Source organism: Sebastes fasciatus, chromosome 14, assembly GCF_043250625.1.
Source record: "Sebastes fasciatus isolate fSebFas1 chromosome 14, fSebFas1.pri, whole genome shotgun sequence".
Lineage (NCBI taxonomy): Eukaryota > Metazoa > Chordata > Actinopteri > Perciformes > Sebastidae > Sebastes > Sebastes fasciatus.
This window is the reverse complement of record NC_133808.1, coordinates 8496523-8517523: the sequence shown is the minus strand read 5'-3', so window position 1 is coordinate 8517523 and position 21001 is coordinate 8496523. Positions and strand designations below refer to the sequence as shown.

Below are 21001 nucleotides of genomic sequence, written 5' to 3'. Positions count from 1 at the left end.
AAAATACCATTGTAGGCATTTGAGTTCAAATGAACATTTAAAACCGATGTTACTGAATGATCTGTTTCTCATTCTCCCTTAGCAACCCAACCTGGCACACACATTTGCATCATTTCTGCCACATGTTAGCACTAAGCGATTCATTATTTTCCCGCTAGAAAGTCACTTATTTAATTATACCTTACATAACAGTGTCTCAAGTTGTAGCAAGTGAAAGTGTAAGCCAGCTATTGTTGATTACACCGACTATAAAGACAACTGTCAGAGGCTAATTAAACGAGCAGTAGGTAGAATGTTTTTCGCATCATTGGGCAAAAAATCCATAATAACCTTTTAGCATATTGTAATTCAAGTGTTCTGAGAGATAACTAGACTGCTGCACCTCCTCATGGCTCTGTTTTCAGGCTTTTAAAAATCTAGCTCGTGACGGGAGATCTGGGCCAATCATAGGTCATTTCAGAGAGAGAGCGTTTTTGTGTTTTGTGAGAGAGCATATTTACGTGGAATTGTTGCCATCAATACAGACTATACGGCGTACAAATGGCACGTCAAAAGCAAGAATGACATTCTTATTGCACACAAAATTACCTGCGTATTATTGTGTCATTCATATGCCATTTAGGGTGAGCGGGTGGGTGAAAAGGGGCACCTGAACACCTCACTTTTTGCTGCAATCAGAGATTGTTGGCCTCACACACTGAATGTTTGGCGTGTGCCTTATTTTGTTGCACAGCCCATATAGTAAGCATACCTTTCCAGACTGACTATTGACAAGAATCAAATATCTACACTTTCCCAAGCTTGGGAAGAAAATCAATGATGAATTTGAATTGCCTGAGCTGAATAGGCTTAACTCTGCTTCGACCATTTTGCCCTCGGTATTTTTAACTCATTGTTTGTTTGAAGGTTGGTTCTACTCCCAATGCTTTTCTTTTCACTTCTTCGTTATTTATTATTTCACTGGCATTGGCATTGGCTTAACAAAGGCACAGGCTGAGTCAGCTTGGGGGCACACTGACTGATGGTTCGGGAGTATTTGTTTAATATGCAGAGATGCCTCTTCCCATAACTTTTTAATATGCCGGAGACTGTTACATGCATATCCCAGAGGTAGGAGTGCAAGGCTAAAGTTTATCTAATATAACAAAGTGCAGTTTTTTCCTAAACCTCTAACAATTTTACTGCATAACTACAGAAGCTGAGGTGCTTTAGTGGTGCACTTCATTCCAAATGACAGGAGAGGGTGGACAAGTGAAGACATCAGTGCAACCTGCAATCACAACAATGCAGCTTTCACAACTGAAATATTGTAAAATGAATATTATATTTAAAAGTGTTATTGATTTATTTTCTAGAAAAATAATTAAAAAGTATAATACATCCACAGAGCTTTTAGAAAGGTGCCGGATAAAGGAATTTATTTTCCTAAAAAAATATATATATATATGATTGTGGATTAATCATTGATAACCTTTGACAGGTCCAAAATGAATATTTTGTTTATCTCTGTGGAAGATATCTGACATTTGGTTCTCACTTTTAACAGACTTGTGAGCCAATAGTATAAAAACGTTGGTATCACGTGGTATCTCTGTGTCGTCAGTGATCAAGTTGCCAGTTAGTGTGGAAAAAAACTGATAAATGGCTGAATAAGCACCCAACTTTACTCCGGTACCAATCCCAAGTGCTCAAAAGCCTACCATGCCTGGCCACACTGACACTGGTGTCTCCATCAGGCTGCAGAATATGTGATTGTTGGAAAAAGTAACCAAGATAATTTTGGTGAATTTTATTTCTATTCAGTTGAGTTTGAATGAAGTATGTTTTACAATGCTCCGCCACGACAGTGGGGGAGGGGGAGAAAGTGTGCGTGCGCAAACAGAGACACGCACACACCTGATGTAGGCCTGTATTTATGTTGCAAAATTACTTTGTTACTCTACCACGAAAGATTCATCACTTGACCATAAAATATGCAGGTTGCACAATGAACTGGTATCACTTGTTGTGAAGTGAATGCAATAGAGCGGGGGAGGGAGGATGTGACATCTAGTGGCTGAATGTTATCTGCACCTTTCAATACTTTTGTTTGTTGCAAATTTCAGGCCTGTAAGCTGAGATTGCCTTACCTTTATTTTCTTTATTTCTACCACTTTTCCATTGAGAGTTCAGTAATATGAAATCTGAGGAAATCTGAGCTAATCAATTTTTGGAGGCCCTGGTTTGCCAGTGACTAATGTTGTGTTTCTATTGCTTCTGTTTTGTAAATCTCAGCATTCATATTAATATACATTAATACCATTGCACTGCTGTGTGAGTTAACAGCCTTGTGTATCTGAAACCAATATGGCAGGGACAGTGACTAATTGAGAATTATCTCACATGGACCAAAGGCCAATGGCAGTGTCCTTCAGGGCAAGACTGATAATGCTAAATACAATACGATGACAACATGTAGCTAAGCTTGCCGTTTCCTATTAGCCAGTGGATCAATTTCAGATGTTAAGCCTCACGACCCCAGCACGGCTTTGGCTGTGGCTGTCAATGATTCACGAGGCAGTGAGAAATGGTATTTCATGGGTAAACAAAAATAAGCCAGTACAGATGGCATTATTTTTTTTCTCCCTCTCCGACCTGCTGTCATTGTTAAAATGGCTCGGCTTCTGCTGAAATGCTGCTTGTCATTTGTCACACTCTCTCCAAGGTCAGAGTCCAGGCGAGGGTAAGCTCACGGCTCTATAAATAGCCTGACTCCTCTAACAGTGGGCTTGCTGCGTGTGCGCGTATGTTTGTGCACGAAACACATGCGCGTGCATAGTAAGCGCAGTGAGGAATAAGCTTATTAGCAGGAGTTTGATGGAGATGGCAGGGGTCTTAATCAAACATCTCAAAGGCGGCATTAGCATTCTAATTTTACATAATGTCTTATCATTCTCACTCTCTCCCTCTGTGAGAATTAGATGTATGCCAGCAATGAGTACAATAAGTACAGGGGTGTGTGTGTAGGAGATGAGTAGGTGCTGAGACATATTAGAAATATGCAGTAAATATGGCGGGTCCATCTGTGTTCTGTTCCATTTTTCAAATGGAAACGCCCACTCAGCCGTTGCAAAAAGCAGTGACGTAGGTTACCGAAGTGAGCTAATCAATAAGGTTATAAATAATGTGAATGCTAACACTAGCTGGGTCAAAGGTAGCTGTGCTAAGTTTGGAAATAACTGAAAGGGTTGGTTTGGATTTTTTGAAGTGGGGTTGTATGTGTTCTGCGAGGTGAAATTAGTGTTTTGTGAACTGAGTCTGGTCTAGTCTCGAAGGACGCGATGTAACGGCTTCACCCCTTTATCTTGCCATCAGACAGCCCTTTCTGACGGGGGACTGAAGTCGTTATGTCGTAGTCTTCAAGACCAGACCAGACACAAAAGAAAGTAATTTTACCTCGAGGAACATGGGAGTTGCTGGTCTACCGCTCCATCGATCAGTTATTTTGTTTGTGTTATTGTGTGACTTTTGGACAGGAACTAACGTGGCATCCACAGCACTGCATTGTTTGGCTTTCGTCTCCAAACTGGAAGCATGCCGACCACCAACTATGTTACTGTATGTGACGTTAATACACTGACTATAGGGATGTATATATACTGTACATGTAGCAGCGCCATCATGCAGAATCCTACGTCCGGTCACGTGGGAAAACGTTTTTAGAAGGGCTTGGAAAAATAGCATTTTGACACTAAAACATACATACTATGACTAAAATTTGAATGTTCAGATTTGAATACATAAGGAACACCACTGTGAAACTACAGAATGATATAAAAACACATACAACAAAAATGATGGACCCGCCCTTTAAAACACAGCAGTCTGTGTCTGTCTGTGACCCTCTAAGTACGTGCCTAATGACTGCATGTTCTTGAGCTTATTATTGACGGCTCCTGTGGCTTTAAAGTGAAGGGGAAGCCAGCAGTAAAGATCACACTCAACAGCTTAAAGGACATTAAAGCTTAATGTGCAGAGCTGTTCAAAAAACACACTGAACAACTTTCATGTTTTTTTTTGTTGTTTTTTTTATAACATGATGTTTCGTTGTCTCCTGCGCTTGTTATAGCACATGACAGCAGGCACATTACAAAAAGCACTGTTAGTCAGTATAAAAAACAGGGAGTGCACCTTTAATTTACACGAACACATGCCGAATGCAGACTTATCATACAATTTATACAATACAGCACAAGTACTATAAATATACTGTACGTTCCATTTTCAGTCGGTGCAATCAAGCAGGAATCAGCTCTACGTCCCTCCAGATGTGCTTTCTCTCTGCTCTCGTTGTAGGGTTCCTATAGTAATGAGTCGTTGTTATTCTTTATATGGAGTTGTTTTCTCTTGGTTTTGAAGGCTATTCTTGCTATTTCAAAGACAGATGATGTGATTATAGAAAATGGCCTCTGATATCACACAGCTAAGCCATATGATTGCCAAGGGACTGCTTTGCAGCAAACAGGGCAGTTTTTCCTCCATCGCCTGTTTTAGTGCTTTAAATGCCTTCCAGACATTGATTATTTTCCATGTTATGGAATAATCTCACCATGACTAACATACTGTCAACTGAAACTGTAGGTACATAGCATGATTTGAATTGTGCTAATGATACTTTAAGAGCCACTCCACTGATTTTAAACACATGACGATAATTTGACTAGTCATGGGAACTACCACTCAGTCTGTGGAGACAGTTGAGTAGAATGTCCTCTGAGTAACCTGGATGATACCATCATCAGTGTTCACTCAGATACTTCCCCTAACAACAAATGTGTCCCATTATTTTCCGTGCTCTACTTGACCTGATGAATAATTGATTGTATTGATTGAGTGTGATGGCATTTGTTCCAGAGAGAGTCAGGTAGAATTACAGTCGGAGTCAGTTTAATTAAATGAGGCTTCTAATCGTTGTCTGGGTTGAATAAATAAATAATAACTGATGGAAGTAAAATAAGAGGCCGGGATTTTTACACATTCAGGGATATAGTATTTCTTGTTTTTCTGTCAACGGAAGTACCTTCATTACTTTTCTTTTAATTGTTGTAACTTGGAGGGTGTGGATAGTCAGTGAGGAGACCATCGGCGTGGATGGGAAAAAGCATTACTGGTTATGCAGAAGAGAGACATCAGCGGTAAGCACTTCTGCAACGTCCATCCATTCAATCCACAACAACTTCGACCTCCGTAATGGCATTGCTGTCTTCAGAACCTGTCAGCAGCACCGCTCCTCAGGAGTTGAACGCAGCTCACCAGGATGACTAATATCAGAAATTCAATAGATAAAAAAGGAAGGAAAGAAAAAAAGTTTGTATTTATTGATAGATTTATTTTATTTCCCCAGCCCCCTGTAGCTCTACTGTATATACGCCCAGTGTGAAACCGGGAAGCTCATAGTGAAATAGACCACGATCAATAACACAGAATCAAAACATATAGACAGCGGTAGATTTGTGTGGTTTCAATGGCTGCCTGTGGAGATTAACTTCACTACTCCCTCACTCTAAAAGCTACAACAGCTGTTTTGAAGACCACACTGAGCAACAGTTAGAGTACATTCAGCCAATCTGGTCTTCTGACACTACGATCTTTTCCTATGCCTAACTATGTAGTTTTATTGCCTAAACCTAACTAAGTAGTTTTGTTGCCTAATCCTAACCAAGTTGATCTTTCCTGAGTCTAACCTAAGGAAGTTGTTTCCTGTGACGACAGAAGTGTTTTTTGAAAAGACTGTATGCATGTAACTAGTGGAAATTGACACGTGTTGCTGAACATTCGTAAGAAAATGAACAAAAAAGGAGGAATAACTTTTTCGAGTTAGATATCATAGGAACCGTTGTATGAGAATACATTGGGATATGACATGTTATCCTTGGCAGAGACTCTTATCTTGTACAGTATACAGTATATGCTATATATACAGTGATTTGCTGACAGCCGATGATTCCCACACACAACACAGGTATACAGACATTTATAGGTGGCAAAGCATGTAACTAGTAGAGTACCTGTCAGATTCCTGGTGTGATATTGAATATGGTTGAGTGGTAGAGGAGAATGGGTAGATGAAGGAATTGGCCTTCGTCTTTGTACTTTTACTTTCAGGCACAGACAAATGAAGACGCTTTCTTGTCCTTACTGCCCGGAGTTTATTTATAACTATGGGTGTCTTTTTGTAGCATGTACTTTCACCTTTATGTGAAGTAAGTTAACACGAATGAATGAGAATGAATGAGAATGAATGACATGCTGAGAGAAAGTCAAAGGAAAAAAAAAAAAAACAGCTAGTAGAGGAAAAAAAAAAGCTCTCTGGGAACTAATTTGAGTTATAGCGCATGACTCAGATGTTTGCGTTAGGTTGGGTGTTGTCAAATGTGTAGTAGAGGTGACACCTATCATATTTTCTTTCTTTAGTAATAATGATGTGCCTCATTAAGGAATGTTTAAGGTCCATTATGTAGGATTTCAGAGGATCTATTAGCAGAAATGGAATATAGTATTTATCTATGTTTTCTTTAGTGTATAATCAGCTGAAACTAAAAATCTTTGTGTTTTTGTTAGCTTAGAATGAGCCCTTCATATCTACATAGGGCGCGCGTGCTCTTCACGGAGTCCGCTATGTTGCTCTGCCATGTTTCTACAGTAGCCTAGAACAAACCAAACATTGGCTCTAGAGAGAGCCTTTCACGTTTTTATGTTACCTGAAAGCCGCCGTAGTTCTCCGACACGCATGGTACTGTGAGCCGCCGTTTGACTTCTTTGTTTGACTTCCGTTGCTCCTAAAGTAGTATTAATCATGGTAAGGATGGCCTCTGAGCGAGGCGAACGGCGTTACCATGGTTTTGCACAGTCTTGGAAAGGGAGGGGTGTACAGTTGGTTGCAATCTGCAAGCTCACTGCTAGATGCCAGTAAATCCTGTACCTTTTAATGTAAGAGAGTACACGGTACAGCCCCACTGTACGCAACCAATTCACATAAACTCCCGTCCTTCTCTCCCGCCGGTCACTTCTCCATCCATCCTGACCCCTTCTCTGTCAGCTCCACACAAGGGTGTTTTATTTCCGAAAAGCGACAGTACAAATATAGACTGTAGAGTACAAACCATTTACTGTCAGATGGATGAGTGTGACTCAGGATGCACAGATCCGAGAAGTAAGGTCGAAAATGCCCCAAAAAATAATCTTCAAAAACGAGTTCATGAAGGCCTCAGCTTGTCCTTTATAGTCTACATAGATTTAGAGATGAAATTGAGAAATATATTTCCTCTGATGAGGGTCCAATGATTGTGATAAAGGATTGCTGTCTCATTCCTTCTGGTAGGTTTATCAGATTTATAATAATGGTAATGGAGAGACTCGGCGGGTCAAAATTCTCTTAGTGGTTCTATCATTGCTCATAATTGAGTTAATAAACTGAGGATGACGATTCAAATGTGGCTAAATAGGAAATTGGGGGTGAAAATGAGATAGAGAGAAAGTGAAAAAGAGAGGGAGAAAGAATCTCATGCATGGAGGCACAAAGGCAATTTAGAGTTGCTGTCAGTTTTCAAGGACACGTCAGCTTTTTGTGGTATTAATGAAATGAGCAGTGGTCCAAGTCCTGATAATAGAGCAGTCTTATGAGTCCGGCGGGGGCTGTGAATAACGTAACACTGTATCCATGCACTGCGTGTCCGCGGTTATGGTGACGATAAAGTTCCATGTACTATAATATTCATGTCCACCTGTTATTCAGTAATAGAACGTTAGCAAAATTAGCACTAAACAGTGTTCGATTTGGGTTGTGGTCTTCTCTCTCTGCTGCTATAAATGGTCTGTGAGCAATAACTGGATGCACTTCAGTCAGTACATGTGACATTTCTAGTTATGAAAAACTGCTTTTAAACCATCATGTCAAGTACGTAGAAAATGGATTTCAGAGACGGACGCAAAGAGAGCTTTTTTTGTAAAGCAGAACCCTCTAATTGGCAATCCTTTTCCCCTCCAGACAATCAAGATGCAGTAGTGTGTTGGTGGTCAGCGATCACTGTATTTCACCTGCAGGGTTTTGTGGGTAATTGAGGCCAGGAGGAACTGCGGTGAGAAGAAATTTATAGGGGGGAGTTTAATTCATCTTATCAGAGGCAGCAGATGTGGTGGAAGACCCAGTTTAAGACCCGCTAATACCAGGACTCAGAGATGGAGTTGCGGGCAAAAGCTTCACAAACTCTCCTGGATAGCTATTCCACTGTAGATAACATCACATTCAGTGTGCTCTACGGACACTACGATTGCTCAAACCATATCTTTGTGCAGCCAGTTTGACAGACGGAGCCCTTGAATGCAAATGCCTACTGTATTCTGTATCTGCCAAACATCTCTGTCTGAGGGTCATAACACACTAACATCCAACTCAGCTGCACAAAGGCTGACTCCTGGCCCCAGCAGAAAGTAGGTCTATGTGTTTTACACAGGTCAGAAGGTGGGATTCAAAGGAGAGGTTGGCCAAGCGATGATTGAACCATGCAAATACGTTTTTTTCTTGTTTTCAGCACTGAAACAGCGAGTTTCATTTTTTCCGGATTACACTGTGGCTCATGCAAAGCCAGCCCTTCATTGCAAATCCTTCACCGTGCAGGGGATAGGATTGGAAATACAAAGCCTCAATGTGACCCATGTTAATAAGCACTGTGAGCAGCACCACTGTGTACTGCAGGTGTGTATGTGATCATCGGGATGGACATGTGTTGCCATGCCTCTAAGTGATGTAGCTTTCATATTTACCTCTGAGGTTTTTACATTATACTTTTTTGTTTTTACAATCAAGTTGGTAAACATCACGACAGAGACTTTGGCTAATCAAAGGTCATTTCAGAGAGAGAGAGAGAGCGTTCCCATTGGCTGTTTCATCAATGTTGATCGGATGTTTGATCGGAGTTCGTGAGTGAAATCTTGCAGATGCCATTAGGAGCACCGGAGGACACAGAGGCACATGATTTTTTTCAGATTACCTTTCTCATGCACTACTGTCAGGATATAGTGACCATTTTATTCATATTTGCTCCAATCTTGCCTACTGCTGCTTTAAGCCCTGTAAAAGAACCTAATGTGTAGCCAAGCAGCTGGGGAAGTCTTTGTATTCATCATGAAAATCCAGCAATATGTTTCCTGTTCCGCTCTCACCTCCATCTCTCTCTCTCTTTCTCTTTTTCTCTGCAGGACCTGGGTGGGGGGAGTCCTCCTCAGAGGAACTGGAAAGGGATTGCCATCGCTCTGCTAGTCATCTTGGTGGTCTGCTCCCTAATCACCATGTCTGTCATCCTCCTCACACCAGGTAACACTCAGCCGTGATTGTGCTCTGTGGTTTGCTCTGGTTCAAAAGAATCCCTTTTTTTTCTTTTTTCCTACCTGTTTTCACATGCTCCAGTGGTTGTTGTTGCTGCACCTTCAAAGACTTTGTAACAGAAATGCATAACAAGTCATAACATGCATTGTCATATCATGCGTGACATTAAGGGATTAATTAAGGCAGTAAAGCTGCACTTATTAACATTACATTAAAGGTGCAATCCAGCCACCTGCTCCAAAGAAATAGGCAGCATTTCACCTCAATACTGGCTCCATGCAATGTAAATTGACAGTCATCAGTTATAAAAAAAAAAAAGCCAACTAAGCTAACTGAAGAACCAGAAAGCAAAAGTAGCTGGGAAGTTGGTACAACAAACACCGGACTTCTAACCAGGACACCAGTGTTTTGTTTTATAAGTTAGGTTAATGACATTAGTCACGTGGCTATAGTCATATAATTTTAGTGACGTTTATGCTGTCTCTCTGTCCGTAGTTGTGTTACATTGTTTCCATATGTGCAGTACTTAGTTTACATACTTATTTTAAGCCCAACCGTGATATTTTTCCTTAATCTAATTAAATGGTTTTGTTGCCTGAACCTAAGTTAGTGCTTTTCTTGACTAAACCTAATTGCGGACGTTTGCGTGGCGTAAAAAAGGCAAAATGCATATGCAGAATGTCCATATCCAATCTTTATTTCTGTAGTTGTCTCAGTCCTCAGTCCAAAAGTAAAAACGTATTGAAAAAATATAGATGTAATATCTTTCAGGATGATGATGTCATAAAATATGACGACAGACATTCAAAGCTTCATTCATAAACCTCTATGGAAGCTTTGAATGTAAAAAAAATGACATTCGGTACAGCTCTACATTGAACATATTGTAAATTCAGCACACTGACAAACTGACAGCGGTTGTACTGACAAATCTTCCTTTAAGGTACATTTTGAACAGATAAAAAATGGGCAATTCATTTGCTATTAACTATGGACACTATATATATATATTTGAATCGATTGATAGCCCTAGTACATAGGCAACAGTTTGTTAAGCCATTATATGTCAAATGTATGTGATTTATTCTGGAGTTCTTTCCGCAAGTAGCTTAAAAAACTACAAAATAAAACAAAGCAAACTGATTGATGCAACTTTAAAAAAATATGTCTGTGTGCACTATACAGAGTAACATCAGTGCCCTCTGTTATGCCAGACATACGCCCACTACTCAAAACTGTTTTGGGACCTGTGAGACCCCCTACAGACCTCCAACCTGGTGATCCAGTTAGCTGATCGTTATTCTTTGACTACTTTAATACTATTTTACGCTGTATACCTGCTACCAAAATTATGAAAGAATAACCCCAATGTTACACAGATGTAAAATCATCACAATCCACTGACCATGCAGCACCACTGTCCCCTGGTGTATTCCACGGTTGGTTAGACTTTCATTGCCTCCATAAACAAACATGCGGTGTGGAGTTATCAAGGAAAGCCAATATGGCTGACATTCAAAATGACTTGGCCCTCCTATTCTGCTCACAATCAGCAGCTGTCCTATTCACAAGGAGCTTACAATTGGCAGGTTGTCTTTCTGCTAAAGGCATACCATTTCATAATTAAAAATGAAACATTTCTAGGGGTAACTCTGGAACAGCTTAAGGATTTTCTAGCCCAGTAATGATCATGTTAATGAACATATGAAATGCCATTGAGTGAAAAAAAAATACTGTTCTGTGTGCATCTTTTTCATTACCCATGGATATCTTTGTCTGTGTACGTACTTTTATGTAAATCTGGATTAAAAAGACACTCAACACATCTGTTTGCCAAGCAAATGTAAACATCCAGCTGTTTCTGTTTTTGTCTTATTAAGTATGAAAACCTTGTAGCCTCTGCGAAAAGTTTATTTTAATTTGACCTTTTTTTTGCAGTTTGCAGGAATAAAATTATATTTTAATTCGGCAGAAGTGCACTTTAAAGCTACAATAATCAGATGTTGGCCACCAGGGGGCAGAATTATATAAATTGTGTTAAATTGTGCTAAAGTAAATCCAATATTTACTCTCCTTTTTGTTTTTTTAGATGTTAGCTCGTCGTTAACTCTGTTGCGTACAGTAGGTTTATAATAGCTTATTGTTGAGAAAACTGAACCGCACATAAATATGCAGGACGTTAAACCAAAACAAAAAGCTAAAAGGAAGTAAAATGCTGTGTACAAGTGCAAAGTTGGATGATTTTTCTCTGGGTTTTGTCACTATAACTGAACCCTGTCAGACTAGACATAGACATTTGATTCATTGTCGCTATTAAAATATTAATGGAGCTTTAAGTGCCAAGAGGGTGAGTACAAGGCAACAAGTGAAAGGACCCAAATGCAGACAACCGGGCACAGAGTTCAGTGATTTATTGGGGTAGTGAAGATTACAAGCAAAAGCAGAAAGTCCAAACAGAAGTAGCCGATATTCTACAGCTAAACAGGAAGAAGGTAAGCAGGTATCGATTCGGGTTCAGGTGTAGCTTCCAGGTTCCAGGTTCCAGGTGGCAGGTTTCAGTGGCTGGAAAGCAAAGGCACAAATCTGGCAAGGGTGCGTGTGTGAGTGTATGTGTGGGGGGGTAACTGGCAAATGAAGTGAGCAGGTGCATAAGTCAGGTGACCGATAGAAAAGTCTGAGGGCATCTGGTGGATGGATGGAGAATGGCAGGTCAGGAGAGTTCCTATGAAATGCATGGAGACTGGGACAGAGGGGCACACATCTGAGGCAGCTGTTATTACAGTAAGTGACAAGGTGGTGACATTTAGGTGGTGTGCTTCATCTGTAATGACTTGGACTTAATTGGGGGGACGGGACTGTTCAGTTTTAAAAGGGTTTTGAGTATAATCTCAATTCCAAATTCATTAAAATTAATACATTCCAGCCACCGGACCAACCATCGTTGACAGAATAAGGCAGGCTTTTCAAGGGTAAACACTTCCTGAGTAATGATCGTGTAATTTAATGTAAACAAGGCTCACAAATCCCGCATTGAAAATAGGACCAGGTGTCTTTATGCCTAAGGGCCCAGACACACCAACCGGACATCAAAGAATTTGAATGGACGGAGGCCACTAGTTTCGTCACCTCACATTGCCTTTGTCTTGGCCAAGAAGTTGCACTTGAACACACCGCAAAGACTACAGCCGACCGCCAGTTAGCACACGTTCTGCACCTGTGTGAGATGAAATAACTCTCAACACCAGCAGGATATTAAGTTGATTGATTGGCTATTAAAGAATAAATATAAAATAAGATATGAACTTAGCGGGACATTTTTGCTCTTTGAGTTTATGCGTAATGAAATGTGCTACAAAAATACATTTTCATTTTACAGTTGAAAGACCAACATGTTAGTTCTCTCTGTTGAACAAACTATGTACAATTGTTTCTCCTTTTAAACTATACCTCAAACATATCTTTGGCATTCTGTAATTCCATGTCACTTACGGCCGACATACATGTACAGTATATGCTAATACGATTTATTACACGGCTTTGTTGTATACTCGATTCTGATTGGTCCATCACAGCGTTCTACGGTCTGTTATTTCTTTATAGCAGACGGTTGCTTTGTATAACAAACCATTGCTATGGGGTAGTTCTGATTTTGGACTATGGCAAACCATTTTCGTGTCAAATTATTGATTTCTTAAGTAAGTAGCCGTGTAATAAGCGGGATAATGTACAGCTAGCAAGTCTTTGTTGTGAAAGAAACCCCCTGAGGGCGATGCAAGACCCCTCGGGGTGCCGCATCACCCTGTTGGGGTTTATTTCACAACAATGACCTGCTAGCTGTACATTATCCCTTACATAGGAGCCATGCATATTACTCTATTATTGATACATCAAATATATTTGATATTTTATTTTGTCAGGATCACCAAATACAATGTACAAAAAATGTGTTTCGTTTTGTCATTTTCTGTATCATTTGTCTCTGCACCTGCACTACTGGATGCTTTCTAAGCCCATGTCATACATTTTAAGGGGTGACTTTGTGTTTTTGATGCTTTGATGTCGGGAAAGCATCTAAATGCTAGTGGTGGAAGTGAATCCCAAGGTCAGCTAATGCTGGAGATTGATTTCCAACTGCGTGCATGCCAGAAAGCAAATTGGCTTTCTAAACCGAGCCGCTGTTTGATAACTGGAGAGAACATCTATCTAGCAACTATATGTGATACCCATATTTTACTTACAATGTTAAGCAACTTAATAATTCATGGCTTTATTTTTGCAGCCGACAGCCAAGCTGGAAGCAACACCAAACTGGCCGTGGAGGATCTGTTCAAACCTGAGTTCAAAGTCCATGACCCGGAGGCCAAATGGATCAATGGTGAGTAATCCATTACATTCACTGTACCTGCTGGAATTCAGAGCGTTTCCTTTTAATTCCTTCAGCCATGGATGGACTGAAATGGATAAAAAATGCAGGATACATCGGCCATTTGCCTGGAGGAGATATCTACTTCTATGAAGGCATTTCAATTAGGCTTCAATGAGGCTTCATTGTTTTTCTCATCACAGATAAAGCTGTCATCAGGCTTTATTGCATGCCTGTTCCATGGAATGACAAAATCAGCACACATGTGGCATCGTTACTGTTGAATTATACAATAACTTGAGTGACAGCCTGGTAAACTGACAACATTACGTTCCCTCTTCTTCATGCTGCTGTACATTTATTTAAACAAAACACACCTTGACTCTTACTTGACATGAATGATATCTGGATGAGTTCTGAGTGTGCTTGGCAAAAGCAAAAAAAACAGCACTGCTTTTGTTGAGCGGCGGAGGGATGACATCTCTCTCTGCTGTCTCTGCTGCTTTGTAATTGAGGCTCACTAAAGCAGCAAGCAGACAGTTCGGTTTGAAACAGGGCTGGCAACCTAGCTTTACGTTGCATGTAATTATGCAAATTCAGATGTTGGGATTTATTTTCCCTCGCCTTATTTACATCGTATTGATTCCTTATTTGCCAGAAGGGGATCATATGTTAAGCCTGGAAGGCTTTGGCTGGAAATAAACCACATCAAGTGAAGTGCAAGGGAATCTGATTATGGTTTGCCGAGGGGGAGGGAGAAGATAACGATACCTCCGAGGGAAAGGATGGACAGGATTGTGGCGTTCCCGCATTGCTCTGTCCGTCTGGCTCCTTTCCTGTGGATTAGTGTGTATGTTTTGGCTTTCCTCTCCGTTGCCCATCGACTGCGTGACTCTCACTCCATGCCCGCGAGCAAGGGCAAGAGGCAAGGCCTTTCTGTCCATCAATATTTCATTCCCGGGTGACATTTTTCCACTATCTTCGCAACTCCATCTCATTCCCTGAGCTGACCTCAGGCTAGACAGAGAGAGCACCAATGTTGTGCGACGAGGCAGTCAGAAAAGTCAGCTTTATAGGGTGGTTTGGATGGATGGGGCAAAATAGACCCCAGACAAATGGGAGAAGATAACGGACAGACGGGCGAGAGGGAAGATTGATCACGAGGATTTGGAGCAAAAATTAGATTTTTTTTCCTAAGTCAGAGGCTTTGGAGGTTTTGGCTTGAAAGTCTTTCATCTCTGTCTCCATTAGAGATAATCTGAATGGCTGTGTCATGTGGTCTAATGAATAGTCAACTGCAAATGGGATGAGGAAGCATGCAGTTTATTCTATAACTTTGTTTACACAGAAACACTTCATACCTAAGATGACATTAGTTTCATTACCACAGAAAATTAAGTCCAGGTGTCACACTGATCATGATTACAGTTTTTTTTCTTTTTCATTGTGGAAAAATGTCATATTTAATTTGTGTATTTTTTAATGATTATAACATAAATTTTTTATAATGCCAATAATAATTACTTATAATCAAATCATGTATACAAGAAATGTCAGCATAATTAATTATTATTAAATTGTTGTTTTTTTTTAAAGAAAGGAAGATATCAAGAAAAATAATAAAATAAGTGATGGAGGGAAGGAAGGAAGCGTGCATCTATACTCGATACTGCTAGCTCACCACTGAGCTAGCTAACGTTACAGCTCAGCCGAGGAGGACGGCATTAATGTTTACATCTCACGCTGTCATGATGCACACTCCAAATATTAAATACTACAAAAATGTAATACTCTTATCAACATGGGAGTGGGTATATATGCTTGCTTTATGCAAATGTATGTATATATTTATTATTAGAAATCAATTAACAACACAAAGCAGAGACAAATATTGTCCAGAAACCCTCACAGGTACTGCATTTAGCATAAAAAATATGCTCAGATCATAACATGGCAAACTGCAGCCCAACAGGCAACAACAGCTGTCAGTGTGTCAGTGTGTCAGTGTGCTGGCTTGACTATGACTTGCCCCAAACTGCATGTGATTATCATAAAGTGGGCATGAAAATGGCAATGCCAGTTTTTCCTTGCCAAAATTTAAAGTTTAAAGTTTGGAGAGTTATTTAACCTCCTTCACGACAAGCTAGTATGACATGGTGCGTACCAATGGATTCCTTAGGTTTTTTAGTTTCATATGATTTCTTCACTCTTGCTTTAAAACTGAGCCCGCTACAACCTCCGTAAGATCGATTGCGTTAATGCGTTAAAGAAATTAGTGGCATTAAAACGGATTTGCGTTAATGCGTATTATTGCGTTAACATTGACAGCCCTAGTTCCTATGAAACTGCTCACAAACAAGGTCTGTGGATTATCTTGAGCAATCGGGTCATGATTTCTGGAAAGAGACATTGCTGTTGAGTTTTTCTAATGTATTTTTTGGTGCTTTAAGCACCACACGCTGAGTGCCATCTAGTTCCATTATATTGGAGAGAAGGCAGACATCTTTAAGGCCAGTATCTCCAACAACTCACACCAAAACACTGTAGATTGATGAATAGCACTATAGGGAAGAGGGGAAATATGTATTTTTGATTTTGGGGTGAACTGTCCCCAGTAATGTGAACAATACTAAAAGGCAACAATGTCTTATTTTTTTCTTTGGTCGGCACCAAATTAACCAAACTACTGGTGTGAAAGCGACCACAGAACAATGATAAATACCTGGTGACTTTAATTCACACCTCAGCTAAATGAGTGCCAATATAAAGTTACAGATGGATGGGTCGCTACAATCTGACATTAGTTAAATGGGGTGCATCATTACATTTGCTGCTAAGAGCGCTGTGATTCATCAGGTACACCTCAATCTCTCTGGTAATGGAGCCAGTTTTTCACAGGACATTGTCTCTTTGAAATGCCTCACCTCTCCAACACGGCGATGATGGTGACGACTATAACCCCCAATTACCTGTAGTTCTGACTGGTTAATTAACGTCTGCTGATTGGACCATGCGTCATTAAATCAATCACATCACAATTGCTATTAGATTATAAATAGTACCGTGTTTCACACGGATCTGCATATTTACTATCCCTCTGAAAGGCATTCATTTACAGAATGTCACAGCAGTGTTGTTTGACATTTCTGCAGTGTTGCATGGAATTCATTGTCATTCTGATGTGGGGTATGGCTGTTATTGATGACGATCTGTATGGAGATTATAGGGAGACATCTGGTTAATGTCGGGTACATGTGCAAGAAAGGACGTGCACAGTCTTCTCCAGCTGCTCTGAGTGTGTATGTGTGTTCGTGTGTGTGCTTTGCATGCGATGGAGAAAGTCACATTCAGCTGCCGCCGGCCACACGTGATTCAGTGAGTGTCGCTTTCCATCAGTATTGTCGCCGGCTCCCCACACAGGCTGGGCACCCTCACCCTGTCATTGACAATCTGGTGAGAGAAGGTTATCATATTGTGTTCACATTGGCCCAGACAGCAGCAAATAACACACCAGTTGGCTCACTTAAGCTCTCAAAGCCAGAAACTGTTCACTCAATAGACAGTCGGTGAAGTGGAGCAACATTTTAAGCTTTTACTCAAGACAACGTTTATTTCAAACACAACATATCCAGTGAAACTTTACTCTGTAGGGCTGGATATCATGCTTATCTCCCGATTCAATACTATCACAATATTCACTATCACTTGGATGCCGAATCAATATGTATTGTGAATTTTAAATATTGCGACTCTACAAATATTGCGATTCAATAATACACTTTATTATTTTTGTTAATTTTTTAACACTAGACCACGGGAAAAGTTGAATCATACACTTCTAAGGACCTTTAGTTTGAAATCTCAAAATTTTGACATCAGCTACTAGATGGTCTGTGGTCTATTGGACATTGATTTTGGAGATCCTTGTCGTGAACAAGTTTGAGATTGCTCTAGAAAATCTGTGTGCTTGATTCTTCTAACTTCCATTTATGTCCATCGGTCATTTTATGCTCCGCTGGGAAGGTCGGGGGTTCGATCCCCGGCTGCTTTGGGTCACATGTCGATGTGTCCTTGAGCCAGACACTTAACCCCAAATTGCTCCCGAAGGCATAGTCGTCGGTGTGTGAATGAGTATTTAGATTAGATCCTGATGGGCAAAGTTGGCACCTTAGCAGCCTCTGCCATCACTGTATGAATGTGTGTGTGAATGGGTGAATGCTGACATGTAGCGTAAAGAGCTTTGAGTGGTTGGAAGACTAGAAAAGTGCTATATAAATGCAAGTCCATTTACCATTTACTTGCTCTGTGGCTTTCATAACCAATGACCTCAGTTTTAGCACAATATGAGTGTTAAATGTAAGAACGTGTGACAGGCTACTGCATTTCCTCCAACATATCTGCTGTTGAAGCCTAAAGGTGCATTCATAGTGATCATAAATTGAATTTCAGAGGCTGTGCGATTGCATATAAAGTCTATGCAAAGGTGAGTGGATACAAATTCCCTCAGAGAGGAGCAAACTGGAGCAAGCAGTTGAAAATATTTCAACTTGAGCTAAAAATGTTTTGCTCCTCCAGAGGCTTCAGAAATGTATAGAGAGGAAAGCAGAAAGAGGAGAGAAACTTGAGGAAAAAATGGAAGGAGATAGATTTTTTAGTGAGTTCTGAGATCAGTCAGAGGCTCAGCTGTTACGCAGGAACACTCTACACACACACACATATAGTGTCTGTGCAACATTGCTAGCTCGCTGCAGCTACAGTAGCTACGGTACAGCTAACGTCAAACTGTGAAAACACTCTGTCTGAACACACATTTATGAATTCTGGCAGACGACAGTTCCACCATCACAATGTCTGACAAGGATTGTAGCAATTGTCCAAAAGAAACGGCACTCTGTTTGGTGGTATCCATCATTGAATGTTTTTGTTTTCACTGGAACAGTATACCTGTTACATCCTTCCAGAATGTGTAGACAGAAGGAAATGCCCAAACTTTATCCTTGTGAGTGCAGCGAGTCTTTAAAATGTTGGAATATCTCATCTCAAACTGAGGGACCAATACATGTAAAGGGATTATATTATATTACAAGATATGTTTTTGTCCAAAACAACTAACATTATACAATTCAACATGTGGACAAGAGAAGTTACAGATCAAATGAAAATGAAGAATGGATTTTTCAGTGAAGTAGGAGAATATTTGCATATTTTAATGTTTTGTTTTTTTTTTGCTGTTTTTTTTTTTAACTGGGTATTGAACCGTTTTTGTGGAAAAGTCACATCAGAGACAAATTAGTATTCACAGCAGTATATTTTTATACATCTTAAATGTCAATTGTCCCCCCAGTTCACATCAATTTTTACCATCTACAAGATACAAAATATTCTTAATTTTAAGTTTATTTTAAGTTATTGTTTGAAGCTAATAATTCAAATATGACAGAAATCATCTGAAAGGAGATTCCAAAATGACTGGATGCATCTTTAACTCTTGTCCTAATGGGACTAAAGAAAAATAATGATGAAAAAAGACACAAAGATCTTGTTCTTTAGAATTATACAAAGTATATACCTGTGTAAATGAATGCCATTTGAGAACCAGGTTTAACCCTTAGAGACCCATATAGAACCATTTTGGTCTTTTTTAGGTGGACTGGGGGAATTTAGTGGGAGATAGCAGGTCAACAGTAGATGTCACATAGAAGTGGTGTACATCATCTGAAAGATGGGAACCTGAAGATTGTGCTCAGCACTGTGTGTCAAGTTCTTCTAGTCATAAATCAGAAATAAATTTGAATTAATAAATTAATTAATTTATATAAATTCTAAAAGTGTATAAGGGTTTAGAACAATGTGATATAAGTATATGATGTTAATTTACCACTCAAAAATTAATAAAAAATGATCAATAATCCCTCCAAAATACCACATTAAGACACCAAGACCTTGAGGAACACCATAAAAAAAGCCATGCTGTGATTTGGTATCGAAAACTTTTGACTATTTGAGATTTCTGCAAGAATTGCATTTTTTGGCAATTGGATAGTGAGCGCTACTGTTCTGGAAAATGCTCAGAAACCCCCTTATTGTCAATATACCTAGGAACACCATCCATCCTCTGAATGCCCTAGGTCTGTACTTTGTGGCTGTAAAGTTTCATGAGGCTTTGATTATCTTAGAGGTCACCACAGGTCATTTTATACAGTGAGGTCACGTTCAGAAAATGGTCTCACTACAATGAAACAGCTCATTCACATATCTTGAGGTCAGAGGTCAAGGGACCCCCTTTGAAAATGGCTATGCCAGTTAAACCCTCACCAAAATTTAGCCTAAACTTGGAGCGTTATTTAGCCTCCTTCCCGACAAGCTAGCATGACCAGACAGTAATATCGGTCGGGATCACCGGCAGAGTTAAGCAAACACATTTAAGGTATGAGGTCCGACTCTGCGTATTCAGCTGTCCGTGTACCTCCCTACTCATACAAATCATTGCTCACCTCAATAAATGGTCCGTACTACAGTAATCTCTGTAAATCCATTATTGAACTGTCAATACTGTTTACCTCGTACAAATTACCACTCCACTTAAGCCAATTATTACTCAGCTGCACGGCCTGTCAATGCTCTTCATTCACTGCAATCACATTTGTCTTTTTTATCCCTGCTGGACTGTTTGGGTGTATAATTTCATTGAGCACTGAGCAGCTCCAAAAAATAAACACATGTAAAAACATGTAATTATGTGAAAATGAAACTAGGTGCTGCTGAAAAGCTCTACTACTTAAATTTAGTGTTAGAGAAAATGCAGTGCATCAGTATGAGAGATTTAGTTTTCTATAGTAGATGGAACGCTTACCATGCTATTGTATCTCTCTCACACATAATTGCAGTTAATGACTCCCTTAATGAAATGCGTTCTGTTTTGCTAAGGTGATATACAGTTGCATATTTGTTTACCTGTGCTCTTTCTAAGCTGTTGGCTTCCCATGAGGACTTACCTATTCTTCCCTAGCAACAGTATCTTCTCACACATGCATAAATGGAGGGATATCTAGCTGACACTGCCACAGAAACACAGAAACTGAGCCACAAGCTCTACAAGCAATATCATTAACGAGTAAATGTCTGTAAATCTGAGTGGATAATGACACTCAGAGGTGTACATGCAGTAATGGGAGGAGGTGAGATCTGCTGAAGGAGAGTCATATCTTCGGTCGAGTGTGTGCGCCCCTGACGATGATGAATGCTTTCCTGCTCTGGCCTAATTACTGGCATAA

The 21001-nt window shown here is 40.0% G+C and overlaps 1 protein-coding gene across 2 annotated transcripts in view; it reads left to right on the top strand.

The window, feature by feature from the left end:
* Window positions 1–21001, top strand: part of dpp10 (dipeptidyl peptidase like 10) — a 226039-nt gene that overhangs the window by 117937 nt on the left and 87101 nt on the right. For both annotated transcript variants that reach the window (XM_074658563.1, XM_074658564.1), the window contains exons 2-3: window positions 9238–9352; window positions 13644–13739. In XM_074658563.1, the coding sequence (XP_074514664.1) occupies window positions 9238–9352; window positions 13644–13739 (211 nt within the window). The remainder of the gene's footprint in view (window positions 1–9237; window positions 9353–13643; window positions 13740–21001) is intronic.